This window comes from Colias eurytheme, chromosome 15 (genome assembly GCF_061535395.1).
Source record: "Colias eurytheme isolate Ceu_HAF_F1 chromosome 15, ilColEury1 Martin Lab GWU primary, whole genome shotgun sequence".
Lineage (NCBI taxonomy): Eukaryota > Metazoa > Arthropoda > Insecta > Lepidoptera > Pieridae > Colias > Colias eurytheme.
This window is the reverse complement of record NC_142994.1, coordinates 231288-253889: the sequence shown is the minus strand read 5'-3', so window position 1 is coordinate 253889 and position 22602 is coordinate 231288. Positions and strand designations below refer to the sequence as shown.

At 34.8% G+C, this 22602-nt stretch overlaps 2 protein-coding genes across 3 annotated transcripts in view; one reads left to right on the top strand and one right to left on the bottom strand.

Annotated features, from left to right (window-relative positions):
* Positions 1–22602, bottom strand: part of LOC149902085 (uncharacterized protein KIAA0930 homolog) — a 50142-nt gene that overhangs the window by 4474 nt on the left and 23066 nt on the right. For both annotated transcript variants that reach the window (XM_090110334.1, XM_090110333.1), the window contains 4 exons: positions 12099–12239; positions 3694–3819; positions 2721–2849; positions 760–925 (listed from right to left, as the gene is read on the bottom strand). In XM_090110334.1, coding sequence (XP_089966460.1) covers positions 760–925; positions 2721–2849; positions 3694–3819; positions 12099–12239 — 562 coding nt within the window. The remainder of the gene's footprint in view (positions 1–759; positions 926–2720; positions 2850–3693; positions 3820–12098; positions 12240–22602) is intronic.
* Positions 1–22602, top strand: part of LOC149902086 (phosphatidylcholine:ceramide cholinephosphotransferase 2-like) — a 92039-nt gene that overhangs the window by 48219 nt on the left and 21218 nt on the right. The window lies entirely within an intron of this gene.

Here is a 22602-nt window from a genome sequence, read left to right as displayed (position 1 = left end):
GGAAAAGACAATTAATAGCTGTTGTCGCTTAATTTATGCATATATTAACTGAGCAAGGTTCACACTGGCATACCGCATATTTATATGTTATCAATATGTATGTAGAAGATTTTGTAATACTATTAATAAACACTGTGAGCTTTTCGACATTTTTTCGGACTCCCCCAGCAAACTCCGTAAAATTTTTCAAGATTTTTCTTTTAATGTATGATGTTTAACTGTATATGCATTTTTTTTCTGTTTTTATTAATTTTCTTTTTTTTTATGTACTTAAAAAATAAACTGGTTTAACGTTTTTGCATGCTGTGTTTGCCAGTAAGTGTTTGTTACATTAACCATGTTTGTTTATTTTGTGTATCTAAACTTTTGTAAAAATGTAAAAATGTAAACAAACGTTGGTAAACCAATAAATAAATAAAAAAAATAAAAAAAATAGATGTGATATAAGATATTAGACGTGTCAAGTGTCATAAGACGTGTCATGTGGCATAGGAATTAGGATGTGTCGTGTTTGATAGACGTGTAATGTTGCATATACGTGTCATTGGACATGTAAGGTGTCAATAAACGTGTAATATCATACGACTTGTCTCGTAACTATTCACGTGTAATAGAACGTGTCACGTGCCACATTACATGTAACACACGTCACATGATACGTGTCACACGTCACATGGCACGTGTCACACGTCACATGGCACGCATCACACGACGTGTCACACGTCACACGTCACGTGGCACGTGTCACGCTGCACGTACCGTCGCGCAGGTCGCCCGCCTCGACCTCAGCCAGCCCGTCCCCGAGCGCATCGAGCCCCTCGTTCTCGGAGCGGCTCTTGTCCCTTGGGTCGCGCTCCCGGTCCCGCGCGCGCCACCCGCCGCGAACGAAAGATGCTATGTTCGCGCTCGGGTCGCTCAGCCGACGCTGCAAACACCACAATCAATCTATATGAATAATATACTAATGTTCGGTTTCACAGCTTTTGAATGTGCTCTATCATCCATATCTATATATAAAACTCAAAGGTGACTGATATAGTGATCTATCAACGCACACCCCAAACCACTGGACGTATCGGGCTGAAATTTGGCATGCAGGTAGATGTCATAACGTAGGCATCCGTTAAGAAAGGATTTTCCGAAATTCTTGCTGGAACGGGGAAAAACGGGGATGCACGTACAAAGTCGTGGGCGGAAGCTAGTAATCTATAAACTCATTTAAAAATTAAAACTACTTATGAGTTATGATAAGTTAAGCTTATCAGTCAAACTCAAACTCAAACATTTATTTATTTAATTAGACTTCTTTTAAAAGCAATTTTAAATCGTCATTACATTTTTTAACATTTACCACCGATTCGGAAAGCAGTATCTATGTCAGGTAAAATGACAGTGTATGCAATCCAAAGCGTTAAAGAAACTATCAAAAGTGTAATAATAAAAAAGACCCTAATTCTGGTCTCCTTCTGCTAGTCTTTGTAAATTTAGGTGAAAGCAAATGAATGATAATGTCAAAATTGTAAAATTATTTTTTTTTGTTATTTCGTGAGATTTTATTAAAAAAGCTCCTAAAAGTTCGTTCCAAATATTTTTAGGGAACAATTATAAATCTAAAACGTAAACATTTCCCATGTCATCTCTATCAATCCAACTCCAAACAAATGTCTATTACATAAACGTATTCGTCATCTCAGTAATCGCTTAATATCGCATAATTCGCTCGCCATAACCCACCCTCGGCGAAATAATAACCACTTGAATACTGATCAAGGCAGACGACGTCGCGTGCTCAACTAGTTATCGTCTGTTACCACGCGATACTATACACGGGTTGTTTTGTCGCATTAGAATGGAAATAGGAACATCGTATTATATATTTATGTATAAGGATAATAGTTTCGCGAGTCTATTGGGGAAACAATTTAAAAACATTTCCTATAATGTGTCCTCGATAAGTAAGCGTATATTTTACGAATCTACCTATTTATTCACATACAATTACAATATTATTTATTCTATTGATGTAATTTCCAAAATTAAAGTACTAGAACTATGATATGAAAAAAAAAACTAATATGTCGTCATCATTTTATGACAATATTACTCTCAACCGCGGTCAAAGCATATACTTTGTGGCGGTCTCCCAAGAAACGGCCACCGACCAATAATTGTCTTTGATACTGAGAACTATGCTGCGGACATTTCTGCTCTTATTGTGACAATAACACCATAAACCAATACGCGCTATGTGGAATGTAGTTATGTATATAGAATATGGACGTATAACTCCCTCCCATACTACATATGAACAATCACCACAGCGTACTATGCGTACATAACTCCCACCCCAACCACGTAAGAACAGTCCCAACACCGATGTGCGTACCTGATGGCGGTACATAACTCCCACCCTTTTTTTTTGAAGTGAAAACTTCTTTAGCGGCGTTGGGTATAAAATCTTGAACTCGCGTCAGGACACGTAACCCTGATCGAAAAAAACGTAAGACGGATGGATATCAAACATGCTCAACGTTAATAATCAAGTTTTCACTTCTGCCGGCACTCCCGGAGTGCAACCCGTCTTTCTTTTTTAGTGGGGAAATCTTGCATAGATACCCACGGCCTCCGGGGAAGAGGCTGTGGGTTATGTCGGATTCCTACCGACCAAAACACATAACTCCCACCCCAACCATGCAAGCAGTCACATGGTCTGCACGCACCTGGTGGCGGTATATGAACATGTCGTCGGGGTCGTCCTCCCAGTCGCTGTCCCACAGCTCGGCGGCCGTCAGCCCCGGCTCCGAGCTGGGCGTGTGCAGCCCCGACCCGCGCGGCCGGGACACTGCCACCTGCAAACGTGAGCTATCGAGTTATATTCGGAGACATATTGAGTTTCTAGACCACTTCCACCTGAAGAGGTACTCAAAAGTTACATTTTAGGACTTGGAGTCGAGACTTTTTAGACCACTTCCAATTGCAAGAAATAGACCCTGTGTATGCTTTGTGATACATGGAGCAACAACGTTTCTTTCTATCCGATGATATATTTTCAGGCACGAATTGCTAGACAAAATCGATAGGCTAATTTGCATGGCAATAGTCAAGAATGTTACTTTAGAACGATTTTTTTTCCAGGTCATAGCATAAATAAATTTTTGACTTCGAGTTTGAAACGAGTGGTAACATGTTTGTGGCCACCCTGGTGCAATATAGGCCAGTTAAAGTTTATTCATATTCTATGTGAACATACAACCCAATAACATCCGTTGATTGTGGTAATAACGTGGTTAAAACATACAAGCTCGACTGTTATACAATACGAGCTTTTAGTGAGCTAATAATAAAACAATGCAATGTGCTAATAGTGCTCGTATATACAACGCATTAGAGCAACATCACTTTACAGAGTTTAGAAGAAAATTCTGACTCATCCGCGCAATTAACCACGAAATAAACTGAATTCGAAGACAATCGAATTTAACTTACTTAATAAACTTAAACGCTGGTGATCGTAAAAAGAATCCTAAAAACTTATAAGTAATATCTAAATTCAAAATTAAAATAAATTAAAATAAGATAAATTCAAAATAATTGATAGGTATTTATAAGAAACTATACTACCTACTGATTTTACCTCTTACACTTCTAACATAAAATCTTAATTTTCCTCAATTCCCAATAACATTTACGTACCTCTGCATGGCCCTTGCCCCCCGGCCCCTTCATGCGCACGAACTCGCAGCGCGTCGCGCCCGCACCGCGCGCGCCCAGCAAGCCGAACGACATGCGCTGCGCCACCTTTGTCGACAATGACGATTGCTGTCGACAATATATTAAAGAAAGAATTACCGTACGAAACAAGAGATACTAGGCAATACATATAAAGTATGGAAAATGGAAAAATGCTTGGAAAAGAAGAAGAATTACTAAAATCCTAATATTTTTATGGCGAAGCATCTAGAATACCTACTTCAGATATGTTAAACGTTCAGCGTCTACTCTAGATAGAGTGCGGCGCAGTCGCAACAGTCTCATGATGATCATTTCAGAGAGATATATGTCATCTTTCATGGGACACTTTGTGCGTGAACTTGTCCATTCAAAGAGACAGGTTTATGCATAAGGTGCCTCACCATCTGATAATAATTAGTATATTTTTAATATTTACTAACATTAGTTAATAAGTCACGTACTGACATTAATGGATCTCTGTAATCTAATTGTTTAAATAAATAAATAAATAAATAAAATAAATAAATAAATAATGCACCATAAATAATGCACCATAAACATACAACAGAATATTTTTGCATATTTTGTCCAATTTTGTGTCCAACAACCAAAACAAAGCATCTCATAGAAGCAAAGAGAGCGTTTGTTTATATTTTTAATTTTTATACAATGCCGGTGCGTGTCACCGTAGTAAACAATAGTGAGCCCGCCGCATCGCGCACCTTGCGCTGTAGTCACTGTGTAAACATAACAACATCTGTTCATTGTCCTATAAATTACTGTGTTACTACCGAGTTCAATCACATGTGCTTTGTTTTTGACACAGTATAATTTTGCCAATTAAAAAGTGACCATTAAAAAGTACAATAAAACTCATTTATCACGCTTAACCAATTTATACCAAACCCGCAGAAAATAGAATTAAGTTAAGCATTTTTAATATACATGATTCATCAATTCCCGCAATATCCAAATGAATTTACCCAAAAAAGAGATCTAATTCTAAGCCGTCAGAACAACAATAGTCAAAATGAATAATTTCATACAATCCTTCACAAACGCTTCAGCACAAAAAGAATATTCAAATAGCGACTCCAGTGAAAAGAAAAAGGCGCAGACATTTCAAAGAAAAAAGGGTCGAATTGAGCGCCGAGTCAAAGACACGAATTTGGAGCGACAACCCTCCGCTACGGCCACATTTTACTCCTCAAGAGTCAAGCCGAGCTAACGACTATGATTGAGAGCCCTTCCACTAACCTCGCCGTCACACCACTCTATCGGCTTGTGTTGTTGCGGGTGTTGTAATTACTTCCAACCCAATGCTTTTCACTTAACCAGTCTACACGCTTTAACCAGAATTCAGCGTGATTTCAATAGAAAGCAAATTACATGCTATTTTAACTGCTACCTCATATTTTCCAATTGTTTGTTGGATATAGTTTGCGCCATAAAATTTTCGAGAAAATGTAAATTATACATTAACAATGAAAAGCTATTACATACATAAACTGTTAATCGGACCAACCGAACTTATGAATATAGAACGACACGACGTCATTCTAACATCATTAAGATTCAAGTGCACCCATTATAGCTGCACGACTTTCTCAATGCAGTATCTCAAATGTGTACCTTAACATCGGATCTAAATAAAACGCGTATAGTACGCGTAGTCAGTGGTGCGCTCATAATTGCGTCTCCATCCATTACGCGGCGACGCGGCGTCGCGACTTGTTGATATCCAGTTCTCCCCCTCCCTCCCCTCCCCCTGTCACCACCCCAGCTGCTCGTGCCGGACTCGCTTACATTGCTTCATAATCAATAACACTCTGATCAAGCACCGCTTTCAATCAAAGCCTAGACTAATGTACGTTTGGATTGCACACATGACGGCTAGAACAATTAATGGTAACAACGTTTCACTTTCCAATTACTGGAAATGCACAATACAGCTGCCCGCATGTTACTCGTTCATTTCTGATGAACTCAAAACAATTGACAAACAAAAGTGTGCCGGTTTTCTATTGCAAAATAGCAAAATAAATAAAACTTCGATATAGATTGAAAATAATTGTGGGAACATGCAGCAAAGAATCGATTGCATTAAAAAAATTCCTTAAAATTGACAATCAAGAGGAAAAGGTAATCTACGAATTTCATAGCATTTCTCTAAAAAACCTTAACAATGTTAAATTTGATTTAATGTTCCAAATCCATATATGTAGGTACTTAATATATTATGACCTACCTGAACCTTAACCGTTGTATCCACCATAGTTCAATAAGTTACCCAGTCACGCTTTCTATTATGTGCCACAATTCGCAAACGTGGTGGAGATAAACAAGTGCCAAGTCACGACCCACTTGTCTCCGTAAACACACTTTCTTGACAGTGCAAATATTAGTCAGATGCTGGAGACAATCTAAATGCAGCCATTGCAACTGAAACATTTCTATTTGAAATGTTCACTTGCGTGGCTTCAATGACATTTCTCGGTAGACCTTCCTTTAAGTATATTTTTATGCAAATTGCGTTTTAATGCTGGGGCTAAGTTTACTTAGAACTAAATTACTAGGTATGTGTCTACAAGAAAATATTAAATAATATGTCGATTTCTGGGTAAAAGAGTTTCTGAAGTTACTTAAGCTTCCATTAAGCATTATATTAATCAGGAATTCAAAAATTACTATAAATCTTTTAAAAAGTTCCACCAGAAAAATAGTTCACGAAGTTTCCTTTCCTAACTGAAAAATATATTTTATGAATTCTATAATTCTTGGTAGATGGCGTTAGTAGTAAAATATTAAATAACATACAAGTTTATAGAAGTTATCATAATATCTTATTTCTAAATTTATTTACAGACTCGACTTTATCTATATCTCGCCATTAAAGCGATAACACATACCCAAGACTTGAATTAGGGATATATACACATAAATTTAAATATTAAATTCTTACAATCCAAATCGTATGGCATCTTCGTTTTGCTAGTGTAAATAAAAATATTATTACAGAAAATTGGCGTTAAACCAGCATCAGAAATAGGAACATACAGCGACCCATATCTTTGGTCACTAATCTTGCAAGCAATCTCTACTAGACGAAGGGTCATAAAGTCCCAAAACGTCATGCTTTTAGAGCAGACACCTCTCCAGGGCATAACTCCCACATAAGCACTCGATGGACAAACAGTGTCGTTAACATTTAACCGCCCGCGACGTGGGCTGGTGACGTCACCCAGTGTACCACTCACCACACTAACCCAGTTACTTTAACCCAATACTAAGTCAAAGGTGACTTCAAACATTTGTTTTCAATATAATTCAGTTCAATGTATTTTAGTGGCACTCCTATTGCTACTAAGGCATGTTAAATTACGAGTCTCCGTGAAAATATTTAAAATAAGTCATTGAAATTTGTAACTAATAGCATTAAGGTATTTTATTTTTCTAAAATTTTTGACAAAAAATATCCTAATTAGCACGCAATAGGTATACTTATCCTTGTAAAATTTGCACAAAAACATATATTGTGGCCTTGGCAATCTAATCGTGCGGTTTTGCGACTTAAGATAGGCGATCACTATCTTAATGCTAATTGTGAGTTACTCCGAGCTCACTGATGTTTAATTGGCTACAGTCTGATATAGAAATGTTCAATAAGTAGACATTATATTTGATAAGATATATCTCTGAACGTACCGTGTCAACCTTTTACTTCGAGTTATAACGTACTCACCAAGCTAGAATCTAAGTAGGTATCACTTAATTAAAGAATGGATTTGGACATTTACGAAGCTAAATAAAATCCTTGAACGAAACAAATTACCTACTACAAATAAATCACAATAAACCTACTGCAAGTTTTGATCCCTTCCCTGATACTACTATTAAGTACTTGAACTACGACCTACGTTTTAGTATTTTAACAAGAAAAACAAAAAAAAAACTCCAAATAAGTATTCTGCAAGCCCACAAGGTTAGTGCTACCTTGTATCACCGTATTGCAATTAGGCGTCACTTCCTTCCTATTTCGACTAATTTTAACCTTGTGAAGGAACACAGTTTATCCATACATTTACATCTTGACGTAATGGTATTTCCAAATAATCTTGTTGTGGTAATAAATAGATTTTATGGTGCGCCTAATTTAAGAATGTTATCTTGGTTTTCAGTTAAACGTGCGTTTTCAAAGAAGTAACCATAATATGGTTAACTATACTTTTGTAACATTAGGTATTATTATTTTTTTACAGAATGAATAATTTTCCAAGCAACAGTCTCAAATTTATCCTCAACTTATCTAAACGATATTTTATAGTAAATTATCCAATGATGATACCAATTTTTTGTAAATGTTTATTTTTAACTATCTGGGCGATTTCATTTTTGTGTTTATTTTCCGCAAATACTGATTTAAAGTTTGGGTCATCTTTAGTTCGCATATCAAAACCATTGCAATGTGAACCATTCGCGGCTGTAATTATAAAAAAGTCAGAAAATGTGCGAGTAATATTGCGATTATGTATTAAAACGAAAACAGTGGAACCGGAGAACACCGCGACCGAGCTACGGAACAAAAGTACAATCGCAATAGATCGTGAAAATGCTTATTTGCGTTTTATTGTTCCGTTCTCATTGTTAATTCTGGTTTAACATTTGAGAAATTATCATTTTTAACAACAAAAAAATACATATTTGTCATTTGTTAAAAATTTATAAAAATTCTGCAGTGTTCATCAATGCGATATTTAAAATTTATCGTACTTACTACTAATTTTGGTGGAAATCTAAAATATTTGAAACACATCATGTTGAAAGCGTTCGATAATTTGAAGAAAAATTTATTCGAGCAAAAACGTACTTGCATGATTTATAAATCAATACAAAACATACATTTGAGAAATTATTTAGTCAATCGAACAATGTACAATGTACAAGTGTAGAATAACTCGCGTTCGCCTGAAAGCCGGCACAAAATCACGCCAGCGCTATTCAAGCGCGGAGTCCTTGAGTCCGATAATGCAGTCGATTCTATTTTAATTACAATCATTTATTTTTCTCACTAGGTACTAAGTAGCTATTTAAATTTTACAAACTAGTACAAAATGGCGGAACAAATATCGCGTCAAATACGCAGTAATTTAAGGGCTTGGTCTAGTAGTGCAAACAAATGCATCCTGTCATCCTATATGTAAATAATACAAATGTACTAACTACTAAGGGAAAGTTGCTCCACTAAATTTTTAAAAAATAATCATTCGTATAATTTAATATTCGTAATAAGTACCAAAAATGACAATTTGAAACAATTTTCGTGAAAATTACACCGGGTGATTTTTTTATCAGTACACAAAATTTGCGAATACTTTCTATTGATATTTTCAACTTCATGTTTATATAACTGATCAACTTTTACAACGAAACTTGGACGAAATATAAAAAAAAATAAGCTTTCCATACAAAATGCATAACTCTAAGTATACATTTTTTTCGACCTAAGTTTCTTAGTGAAAGTTGTTCAGTTTAACTAATAAAACGGATAAACAAATTTTGTATATAATAAAAAAAATGTAATGTTTGTGTTAAAAAATTATAAAATAGAAAAATACGCAAATGAAAACAAAAGATATTTATTTCTGACTAGCTTCCGCCCGCGACTCCGTCCGCGCGGATGTCAGTCTTCGCGTCTTCTACAGATTTATTATATTATGTATAATATATAGATTTATATTTATAAACCTAATAAATATTTTGCTAGCATTCTGATGCTTTATCGGTTGCACTGGATTTATCTCTTTTTTTTCAATCGCTTGAATGATATAGGATGGGTCCTTGATGGGCATCGAATGCTGAAGTCTCGAATCAATCAATTCTAACAGTAGGCAATTTATGTAATATCTTGATAATGGTCCATCATTTTATTTTGCCTAAACGTTACATACTTTTTTATATATTCTATTTTTAACGAATGATTCACTCCAGTCCAAACAGCAAATAAGCAGACTTCTGCTTCTGCAACGTTTAGTTGTCCCTGAATTTGGAAAAAATAGTCATGATTCTTATCTATGACAAAAGTGTTATTTTTTACATTGTATTTCAAATATTAATTTTTTTTAACCGCATCTTCCGCATTCATGTCTTTTGCCGGAATTAGACATTTAACTTCTACTAGTCCCATTTTCCCTTTTTGATATGGGAGTGTATAAAGTAAATTTTTTAGATATTTCTCGTTATACTTTTAAAAAGTTATTATTGTCATTTTGCTCATTAGGTAAAGTAATTTCGATATCAGTTTTAAGTTTTTTGATACCTGCAATAATAACGTCATAATCGCCTGCACATACTTATCGATTACACCCTGTATACAATCCACCATCCACATTCATAATGTTTTCCTGTCCTCCTCTCCTTTACGCTGTTCACCGATACATTTGAAATGAGTAAATCTGCTACCAGTGAAGGATGTTTCATTGTGATCAGCAAATTTTCACCACTGTTGTCGATTATTTGTTTTTCATTTTTAATCAGCAATTGGGAATCATCAGTTTTGTTTTTTGCAGATTGGTGATGTACCCTAACAATACGTTGAAAAGGGAAAGCATCAACGAATTATCGTTTTCGTCCTCTTTTTTTATTCTTCGCGTCTCTGTTACTTCTGTTTGTTTAGTTCTCAACACCCACTGAATTTTCTATGTTATTGTGATCTTCCATTACATCTGAGTTTTGATGATGTGATGATAATCCATTCGTTTTAATATTGGTACTTAGAGTTGGTAGACTAAACTAGAAATGGTGGACTAAATTTGTCAGCGCGTCTGTAAGATCAGAATATAAAACCAACATCCTGTATTTAAGTTACAAAATTAATAATCAAACAACATGCCGCTACGTTGAAAATGACTAGAAGGAAAAAAATTAAAACACCTCGGATCAATTTTGGAGTAAACAAATCATTTTCCCCGTATGGGGATTTCCCCGGATGAACTTGGGAAGTTCAAGTTCTCAATACAAGTTTATATTATATTTCGTATTTCTCAAACGAAAAATAAACATTTTTGGAACTTCAAAAAATTATATTATAAGAAAATTTATGAGCTTACTTTAGTTTTAAAGAAATATACATCCCTTTACTGACACCCCGTAAAATAAAGAAATTGTTGCCAATCACCTTTGCAATCTATTTGGTTTCATTAACTTTATGTTCGAAGATAATTTTTTTTCTAGTAGTTACACGCGTATTTTTTTCGTTTATTTTCCATATCGAAATCAAATGTTTAAAAATACGAATATTTGCACAAAACTAAGATAAAAATAATCAATTAACAAAAATATTAAATTTAATGAAGTAGAGCAACTTTCACTTCGGTATGAAGGAAAATCGAGCGTAGAGCACACGTCAGAACGCTCCGGCCCAAGGAGCGCGACTAAAGAAATTCGCTAGGATTTTTCCTAATTATTTTAAATATTTTTTTAATATTTAAGGAATTATCAAAATTCAAAAAAAATTTTTTTTAAAGGATTAATACTCATTGGTCTTCAACCAACTCGAATAAATTAATGGAAAAAATAATTTTTAGCAGTATTTATCAATAGATTTTGTAAGGCAAAAAATGGGAAATTTAATGAATTTATAACGTTTTAATTAAGAAAATCATAAGTTTTTCGGCAATTGTGTTCAGCAGTTTTTAATAACGACTATATAAGGATAATAATGCGCTGATCAGATTGTGTAAATTGTAATCGGTTGCAACGTAGTGAGTGCACAAACTTAGCTCGAAATGTCTTTGGGGGAAATAGACTTATCTTGAAGGCCTGATTAAGGTAACATAAAGTAACTTTATAAATGTGAAAAAATTCACGCGCATTGCGTATATAACACTAATTGATAAACAAGAAAAAAAAATTCAGTTTATCATTTCATTAGCCGGGAAAAAATTGTCAAATAACTTGTTGAAAACGAAATTTTGCTAGACTGCAGCCTTAAGAAAAAAATTTTTTTTGCACGTGTAGGTATTTCAGATCAAATGATTATGATCAGAAACGAGAGATACATAGAAAAATAAGACAAATCTAAACGAGAGTAACAAGTAGGAAACCTGGTGTAAAATATAGATAGTGTATATAATCATTAAGCAGCCACGCGAAGCAATTGCTGCGTGAGCAGCTCCGTCAACGTGGATCGGCCCAGGAAAGTGACAGCACACGGCAGTCTACTTCGGCCGAGTGAGCACCTTGTCATGTCAATTTTCGATTTGAGTTAAATTCGCGTTCGCGGTAATGTTTCAATATCAATGCATGTCTTTGTACTGGAGGACTGTCTTCTCTCTGAAATGACCTCACATAATATGTCGTGTACTCACCCTCGCGTCGTACACCCGGGTGAGCGCGTCGTACCGTATGGAGCCGAGGAAGATGACCGCCTGGGCGGCGCACCCGCGCCCGCGCGCCACGAGCTCCACGCACACCATCTCGCCGTCGCGCACCACTATGTCGCAGAACACCTGCAAGGACATACCGATTGAACCCTCAAACTTGGTGTAAACTATCAAGATCTGCAATAACAACACGCTTTATATAATATACACTATACTAGCCATATAATGATATAACACATACATATAGTTTGAACCTTCAAACTTGGCATAAACCATTGAGATCTGCTGTAAAGACACACTCAAGCATAACAATTGTAGGAACTAAGGATACGTGCTTGAGGTAATCTCCTCCTAACAGATGGTCAAGTGAAATGCCATAGAAATGATCTGGTTATTTCATCCACATTCTTCTACTCCTTAAACAGTTTTTTTATTGTTACAGTTTTTATTATTACAGGAAAGATTTTTATAAGCAGACGAATCGTTATGTTTACAGTTCTAGTCACGAGAAAATAATGTTTGATATATAAATTCGTGTTAAAAACGAAACGATTGCATTGAACTTTGAACACAATGCTTCCAAGAAAACATGCAGTAATTAACATTTTTACTGTATTAATGTAATTAAGTTCCATACGATGACTCGTAATTTTACGAATGTATAAAGATTATTAGCAAAAACATAATATGTATTATAATAATTTGCTCGTTTTACGTAAACAGCACAAAGCAACAAAAATATCATAGTCTTATATTAAGTATTACGATTTCCATTATAATATGATCAAAATGATTAATATGACCATTTAAAGGCGCGTCAACATAAATAAAAGACAACACCATTAAAATATGTATCATGAAAGTTATAACTAATTGAACAGTTTCATTCCTCTACTTCCAGGAAACAATTCTACTCCTTTATAATACGAAACAGCATACATTCTTAAATTTTCAGACAAATGTAATTTCATGCCAAAATGCCAAGCGTATGCATGAAATTGAGGTGTTGGCAGATTGCGTCCTAACATTACTTGGCAAAACGTATCTGCCATACGATGATGTACGGCGATACCTTACAACGGCAAAATCATTTTAAATTGAAGCTATTTGATTTACAATGAAACTGTCTTTGTTAGACGATACGCGATGAGTTGTTTTTCCGTAGACATAGAAAGTTCTAGAATCGCAACTGCTTTATGTGTACATGAAAAACCTCAATGTTCGTTACATGCATTGTAGATTTTATAATCGTTTGGTAAGAGTATAAAAAATACAAAGTATTGTTGCAAAATAGTAACAATAGATGTAAAATATATGTGCTCTTGTTATCAACGTGCACGCGCTCAATCTTAACGAGATAAGGCTCTCTATCAGCGCAACATCCAAGCCGAAATATTTCCACTTCATATAGCAATAAAAAGCGAATGCGATAAAATTTGCGAAAATGTTTGCACTCTGCTCTCTCAGACATAAACAATATTTACACAAAATACAATTTTAGTGGAAGAAAATACTAACACTAAAGATACTTTCGTCTATCCATGGACTATATTATCTACTGCCGGCTGCCGCATTATGACTCAAATGCAGTCTGCATCGTATTACACATACATTCGTTTCTGTTAGTACTATTAATGATATAGTATTTTAATTATTTACTTATTACTCTTCCAGTGACCTTTATCAGCACAAAGCTAGACAAGGTCTTATGTAACGTAACGCGGAAGATTGCCTCGCAGATAACAGCGCAGCTCAATGGATGCTCACAATAGTTGGTAATGAATCACAGACGACAAACGTTTGATTTATTAACTCTGCCCTTGTTAACTGTAGTACTTACAAAACATTAAAGTTACAATCCGCCCCATAGCTCGGGAGACGCATGAAGTATAGCGAAGAACTGGGTCACGACTCACGAGATAGTCAAGACGTGAAGAATAATCGCTTACGAGTGGGATTAGCCGCAATTTATCATCGCTGTATGAAATGTCGAATGTATATTATGTGGAGAAAACGTCGTTCTTTTCAACGTACAATATCATATGAGATTCATTCAAATATCAAATGACTACATGCTTCTGAATCAAAACAAGAATGTATTACAAATTATTTCGTAACGATTTGAAACCAAAAGATAAAAAAGATACAAAAACAATGGACACTACCACAAAATCTGAACTTTTTTCGCAATTAAAACGTGCGTGCCCAAATCCTTGCACTACACGCGAAACATCGCTAACTAAGTACTCGAATCTCGATGCGGGTACATGCACGCTCCGGGCACACATCCAAACACAAACGTTGTTTGTTTTCAATAGCAGCGTCTGATAACGCGCCGCGTCACGGATAATTTTACCCTCTGCGTCACAACGTGATTCATCTTACATCTTATGCAGTGTCCACTGATTCCCGGAAACTCATTACTAATATCTAATTGTATTTAACGATATGGATGCTGGTGGACAAACAGAGATAATGTTATTGCTAATCGGCCTTAATTCGTGTTCCGGCGTCCGCTAATTGTAATCAGCTTAGGAACACAAGCACTAATGAATCAGAGTAATTGGTCCCATTGAATAAATATTTTTTTTTGTGATCATTTTATTGATTTAACAGACAATCATTACAATCATTATAATAATGAGTCACTTAGATATTATCAAACATCATCGCCTTAATTGGTAAACAGTTTTATTTACTTAGAAAGCCATTAGCCAGTATCATAACACCAAAAAATACATTATTTAAAAATTTAAATTAAAAATTTCGCGTTTACATTGTAAATTGATAAAGTCCTTAGGTATAAAAGTTGGTTGAAATACGTCACGTGAATTTGAATTAGCGGCTCAGTAATCCCTCAGGCCCGATCATCATGCAAGCTATCAATGACATTCAAGGCGTATATTACTAATTATTGTGTAATTTGAGTCATCCTTTCCTACATGCTTATCTGTTACTTATAATTATATTCGACCAGACTGAGTGACATAATCCCGTTTATAGCGGAATATTTTATACGTATATAATGAAGGATATATGCTATTTCAAACCGATGATGCATAGAAAATTCCTAGAGGAAGATGTCCAAGTAATGTCACACCATCTAACTGAGAATACTTGTTTTACAGAAATATGTTTGATACCTATGGAACATGTAATTACATATGTACATTAAGAACTGTTTAATTGTAACAAAAGTACAAAAATTCCATTAGATGTCCCGACAGAGCAAACAAATCGGCCCACGCCTTCAGAACAACTCGTGAGAAGTGCGTGGGTTTGAGCGAGGTAATAAATTTTAAACAAAAATGGCCTCCGAGTCCCAAAACAGAATCACATCTTAAAATTTATACTAATGACTTAACCACATTTTTAATTTAAGCTTGGATTATTATTTAAAAATAATGCTCCAAAAATGTGCGTAAAAAGGTGATAAATCCAAGTTTCCAGAAAACATTAAGAGGGCTATTCGGGACACGATCGCTATTTAGAGGCCTAGTGTAAACACTGAAACGATCAATTAACAATTAAGGGTAGTGGGCTGGCTGGAGTTAGTCCAAGCGCCGGCTATTGCCAATTGCTATTGGAACGAAATACTACGAGACAGTCCCGTAGACAACAGATTATGTTACCAAGAAATGAAATTGATCAAGGATGCTCACTTATGTGTAGTTGATCTAAATTGATAGATCTTATGGTAAATACAGGCGTCGTAAATAATATTTATTGCTGACTCTATGAAGATAATACTGATAATCCTATTGTAGCAGAATTAAAATACGACTTAACAATACGTTGTAAAACGTATTGAATAAGTAGTAAATGTTAAAAGTTCACTTCTATTTAAACAATCAGTTATTTAATAAGATTTTAGAGTAGAAAAAATTATGACACTACAATAGGCTCGTAAACAAAAACGAATGGCAAATATATGAAATAGATGCGACAAGCAAAAATATGTGCTATCTGAAAAATAATTAGCAAAAAGATAAGCTCAGGGGCGACAGACCGGTCCATTGGTTACACATGGGTCGCCACGTGACGCGCGACAATCAATTTGCGTCAACAACACTCCACGCCGTGTCAATGATTGAAAGTCACATTTCGCACAAAATATTATATTTCCACCGTAAAAGACTTTATGTGGAATACTCAAAAATTATTCCATTGAAGCCGCTGCTAAGGCTCACGCTATCAGTGTCGCTTTGAAGTACATTCAAGTATTTTTGAAACCTTCAAAAGCTTTATTTTTAAATAAAAATCTCTTTCAGAGCCTCGAATTTGTTTACGTTTCAGCATTCGGTTATTACTATGAAAAACAGGACGTGAAATTAACAAATTCAAGAGCATTTTTTGACACAAAATTAAATTGTTAATAATCATGAAACGTTCACATGAAACTTATTACATATTTACATAAAAAAGGTTATTTTAAGTAGTTCTTGTATCACATTTTAATATTAATATCGAGCGAGCCATAATGTATAATTAAAAGCGGACTACATTGTGTACACTCTATTGAAGTGGAATTTTATCATTCTGGGATTATCTTTCACAAGATATTATTTATTTATTAACTACAGATATTTTATTGTGTTATTATTATCATTCTACATACCTACATTAGTGCTATTTTGAATTAACGAATCTTTTTTCATACATAATTCACAATTCTTATCAGATTTCGATACATTAAGATGTAGTAGGCAGTAGCCAATGCATCTCATTCTCATAAAAGTTAGTATATTATTTCTAAAAAATATAAAAAAAGCTGAACTTGCTGTTTGCATTTCCATATTAAACAGTTATTCTTTACACCGCGCGCACCCATAAAATAGTCACAGATAGTTCGAGATACCGATAGATTCATAAACTTGTTTGCGTTACTTGACCTTAAGCTCTGATTTATAACTACAATCGCAGTGTTTCACATCGATACCAAATATGATTGTTTACATTCAATTATATTCAATCACTAGCTGTTGCCCGCGACTTCGTCCGCGATTCGGTCGTTTTTCGTCATTCGTCGTTTAAAAAAAATACGTGACACTTTATTTTTGAATGTTCTTAATTGTCTCTTATAAAATTTAACTACATTAAAATTGAATACTCTGATAAGAAAATCTTAAAATCATCGAAAATCATAGACATCGAATATCTGAGGAAAACATGAATGAATGTGATTTAAATTCTACATTTCTTAGTAATTAAAATAATAATCTAAATTAAATGTAGATTAACAGTTTGAGCGCGCCATTATAGAATATGTACCTAAGTAATAAATTACGTTAGTTTAGATAGTAACTTTACTAAAAACACGATTACTTTCTTTCGCGCTCGGTACCACAAACTAAACATGTTTGTGGTACGTGGCCCGCGTCACTTTACCCCCCACGAGTTCCCCTCCGTTGCTATGCGAAAATACATTCGTCGCCCTACTGTAGGAAAAATTGTAATACTGTGGCCTGGGCGTTATAACACGCTCAGGGAATTCCTGAGTGCTGATAGACTTCCGTCTATCGGCATTTATACCAATTTTATATTAATATCACCATCTTGAGGAAAAGCTTCTAATGTCGATTTAAAACGCATATATACGGATTAACCTGATGAATTAACATGTTCTAAAATTGTGAAATGAGTTCAGTTTTAAATTCGAGAAATATTGATTTCTTGAATACAAAATATATTTAAAGAAACTTAGGTTGGCCTTCAGGCAAAAGGGATCCTATCAAATGATAAACTTGACCTTGTATCTTAAAAGTAAGAATGAAAGGAGCATCTGATAATTGTTGAGCACCAAAGGATCATTTAAAACGCAATACTATAAGAGCTAATATTGTCTAAGAACTGTTTAGATAGCACATGTTCCTCTAAAACTTAAAAGTAGTGATTTCAAAGGTTCCGGCGTATCTTCAAACGAAAGCCGACTCCTTACTCCACTTTAAAGCATTACAAAAAGAACATACTACGTTAATATCGCCTATACAGAAGATGATCTGTAATCAATTGTGAGGTTATAAGCAAACCCACTTTTATATTATTTTGTCGGACCACACCACCGAATTTGTAGATTGATCTTCTATGTTTACCTCTAAGTCATTAAGACTATGTCGAAATCTGTCTGCAGTAAGACGGGCCTCTCGCTATTCGTCCGTTTAAAGAGACCAATAGTTTCAATTCTTAATCTTTCATTAAACAAACTTATTAATCGTTCTTGTCTCAAATAATGGTAATATTCGCGTCCCTACTCTAGTCATTGCTTATGCTCATGTTCATCTTCGAGAGATCGAATAATATTATGGTGCACCCTATTATTTGTCAAACGGTCTTCATATTGAGTAAAATACAAAACCGTAATTTATTTTTCCTTACATTTTTATCATATCCTTTTCTAATGGGTTTCATCCTACTGCGATTTTTTTTTGTTTCAAAAATTATCTACCCTGGTGTATAGGTAAATTTTCCACATAAAATGTCCTTTAAATTATGACGTATTCTTTCGCGCTCGGTACCACAAACTAAACATGTTTGTGGTACGTGGCCCGCGTCACTTTACCCCCCACGAGTTCCCCTCCGTTGCTATGCGAAAATACATTCGTCGCCCTACTGTAGGAAAAATTGTAATACTGTGGCCTGGGCGTTATAACACGCTCAGGGAATTCCTGAGTGCTGATAGACTTCCGTCTATCGGCATTTATACCAATTTTATATTAATATCACCATCTTGAGGAAAAGCTTCTAATGTCGATTTAAAACGCATATATACGGATTAACCGTAGTCCGTTTAAAGAGACCAATAGTTTCAATTCTTAATCTTTCATTAAACAAACTTATTAATCGTTCTTGTCTCAAATAATGGTAATATTCGCGTCCCTACTCTAGTCATTGCTTATGCTCATGTTCATCTTCGAGAGATCGAATAATATTATGGTGCACCCTATTATTTGTCAAACGGTCTTCATATTGAGTAAAATACAAAACCGTAATTTATTTTTCCTTACATTTTTATCATATCCTTTTCTAATGGGTTTCATCCTACTGCGATTTTTTTTTGTTTCAAAAATTATCTACCCTGGTGTATAGGTAAATTTTCCACATAAAATGTCCTTTAAATTATGACGTATTATATTTTTAACCCCCGACGCAAAAAGACTGGTGTTATGTGTTTGACCGCTATGTATTTCTGTGTGTGTGTGTGTGTCTGTCTATGGCACCGTAGCTGGCTAACAGGTAAACCGAATTAGATGCGGTTTTTTTTGTTAGGCAGAATATTTTCCGACGCTGGTTCTTAGATAAAGTGTATCAAAATTGGTTCATCCACTTATTATACCTACATAGGGGTAAACGTGGGAATGAAAAAAATGAAAGTTATAATTTATTTTTAAAGATCGTCGGGAAGTTTATGAAATTATTTATTCCTTTTTCTATACACTTTTCTTCGTCTCAACGGTTTAGTTACGTGCTCTCTCTCTCTTCAGCCTTTAGTTACGTGCGTGAGACAGGAAAGATCTAATTTGGATTTGTTTCTGGATTTGATAAAAACTGAGTATCGATTAAGCTGATCAGTGGCTACTGGCTACACCATAGATTATTAAAAACATCCGTTTAAGAAAGGAAGGAAATAGAATTTGCTCCTCTCCCCCCCCCTGGTTCCTAAAAAATAATATGACATAATTTAAAAGAAATTTTACGTAGAATTAGTTAGGCATTTCTTTTTTGATTTTCGATATTATATACTAATCATAATTTTTAATTACAATAATATTATGTAGTAACTATTTGGTATAGGTTAGGCATTTCATTTCTTGATTTTCTTTAATAATTTGGTACGTAAGTTTTTTAGCTCAGTTTAGTAAGAAATTTTAATAACAATTCTTTTAATTATTTATGGTAGTACAACAGTACAGTATGGTTGTACGTATTTACTCAATAATTGTATGTTAAGTAGTAATTCAGCATGGGCGTAGCCACGGTGGGGCTGGGTGGGGCGCTTACCCTGGCTTTGATATGGTAGGTACTAATTGTGAAGGGGAGTGGGCGTGGGCGTGGGATTAGGACTGAACGTGGCATATGGCGTGGGAGTGCGAGTGGGCGCGGGAGTGGGAGCATGAAAATAAAAATGATTTTTTATTGTTGCCCCACCCTGAGCCCATGGTCATAGGTCCCATAGTCACTATTCCACGCGAACGAAGTCGCGGGGACAGCTAGTAGACAAATATAATCAGAAAGCTTTGAACTCCTAAGCTCAACCATAAAAGATAGACATTTATGATGTCGGGAGATATTTTTTATATAATATGGAGAACATTTCTTTCATACTTGATTTCTGTGTAGCTTTAACCATTAAGATACACGCATAAAGAACGCACACGCGACGAAAGCTTAAAAATGGAGTTGCTGCTCTGCTCACGAATATGAAAAATAATTGTACCAAGTTTCGTTTAAATCCGTCGAGTAGTTTTTGTTTCTATAACGGTTATACAGACAGACAGACGGACAAACATTTTTGACGTCGATGTCGATCTCTAATCACCTCGTGATAGTTATTTAGGAAATATTATATTTCATGTGCAGAATTGACCTCTACAGATTTAATATAAGTAGGTATACATATATTTAGATTCCAATTTCCATGTAACGTTAAATTCGACTATACAATAACTAACAGACAATGCAGGTTACTCTCGTTTCCGTAAGTTGAGGCGGCTACATATTCGGTCCTAATAACATGACTTTTTGTGAACGAAACGACAGCGCGGTTTAATTCGATGGCAACACCATCAGAAAAAAGGAAATATTTTTAACTTTGAAAAAATATTATGATTTACACTATTAATACTATTTTAACATTAACACAAAATATAAGAGTGTGTAAAAATAAATCCAGCTAGTTTCACATCACACTTATGTTTATAATTAGGTATACGACATGAAAATATATTAATTACCAAGCAATAATTATACAGATAAATACTGAACAAAAGTATTAACAGTCAAAGTATATTTTTACTAACAACATGTAAATGATGAAGGAATAATAATTATCAACGAACTAACCTTTTTGTATTAGAGTCCCGCCTCGTGATCGAATTATTAAAACACGAAGATTTTTAAAAATGTAACCAATGAACACAATCAATATTAGATTAGGTTTATTCCTCTGAGGATTAACTGTAATGGTGTCTAGTTTGACTTAAAATAATATACATCTACCCTCACTTTTAAAAATGTAGTATATTCACACGAATTATGTATAAGCGCACCTTATAGGGAAGGGAAGATTTATTATGGGTTAAAGAGTTAAATAAATAAATAACATAATTATATTTAAATTATTAATTTTTAACATTGTGTTCAGTAGTGATAACATGTAAATTGATTTGATTTTTACGAAATCTCATAGATGGCGCTGAATCAAATTTGTCTTTATAGTACTAAGATTCTTTAAACAGTTTCTCTGCCCAAATTACGTAAATGACGTAGTTTTTATAGTGTAAAGCTAGATAATAGCATGGCTTACTCAAAAACAACATTTAAACATGAGTCTTTAGATTGTACGCTGTCGTAGTACACGGAATACGTAAGAAAAGTAAAGGTTCACAGCTCCTCCCCCGGAGGTGATAGCATGATAATATGTTTAAAAAAACCTCACACGACCTGTTAGTAATATTCATGCAAAATTTGAAGTCAATCTATGCAGTACTTTTCGAGATTAGCTCGGACAAACATACAGACAAACAGACAAACAGACAAACAGACAAACAGACAAAAATTCTAAAAACTATATTTTTGGCTTCTATATCGATTATAGATCATGGATTATGTATTCTTTTAAAAAAATATTCAATGTACAGTTTTAACTTTCCTACGATTTTATTATATGTATAGATCAATAGTACAGTCGTGCAAGGAAGCGGTACTGTTTATCATATAGATGTTCATTGATGGTTTACTACAATACGAGCGTGTGATGAGAGCACACGACACGAGCAGTGCTAGTACGAGTCCCGAATATCAAGTAGAGTGTGGACTGTCGTGTGGCCAGTGCGCGTGCACCGGCCGCCGAGCGGTCGACGACGCGCGGTGACATTGGAAACATGTTGTACCAATAATCCTTCTAAGTGCCTACGTAATATATACGAGATTAATAACTAAATGCAAACGGCCTTCATTGGAATACATCAGAGGAACAGGTAAAACAACAAATATAAAATAATCAGTGGAAATACGAACTCGACTCAAAGTAGTTATTTATTTCTATCATTTATTAAGATACCTTTAACAAACAGCCAAGAGGCATTCTAAGACGATACGGAACAGAATGGCCCTTAGGTATGTTCCGAGAAGGTACAAGCTAGCTAGCAGTTAATAAAAAACACGTTTGGTTAACTATGACTTGCTCCGTGGTACTGGCCACTGGGATGTTTATGTGGTTGCGTCACATCATCTCAAAATAGACAGAAGAAATACGGAAAACACTGACTAA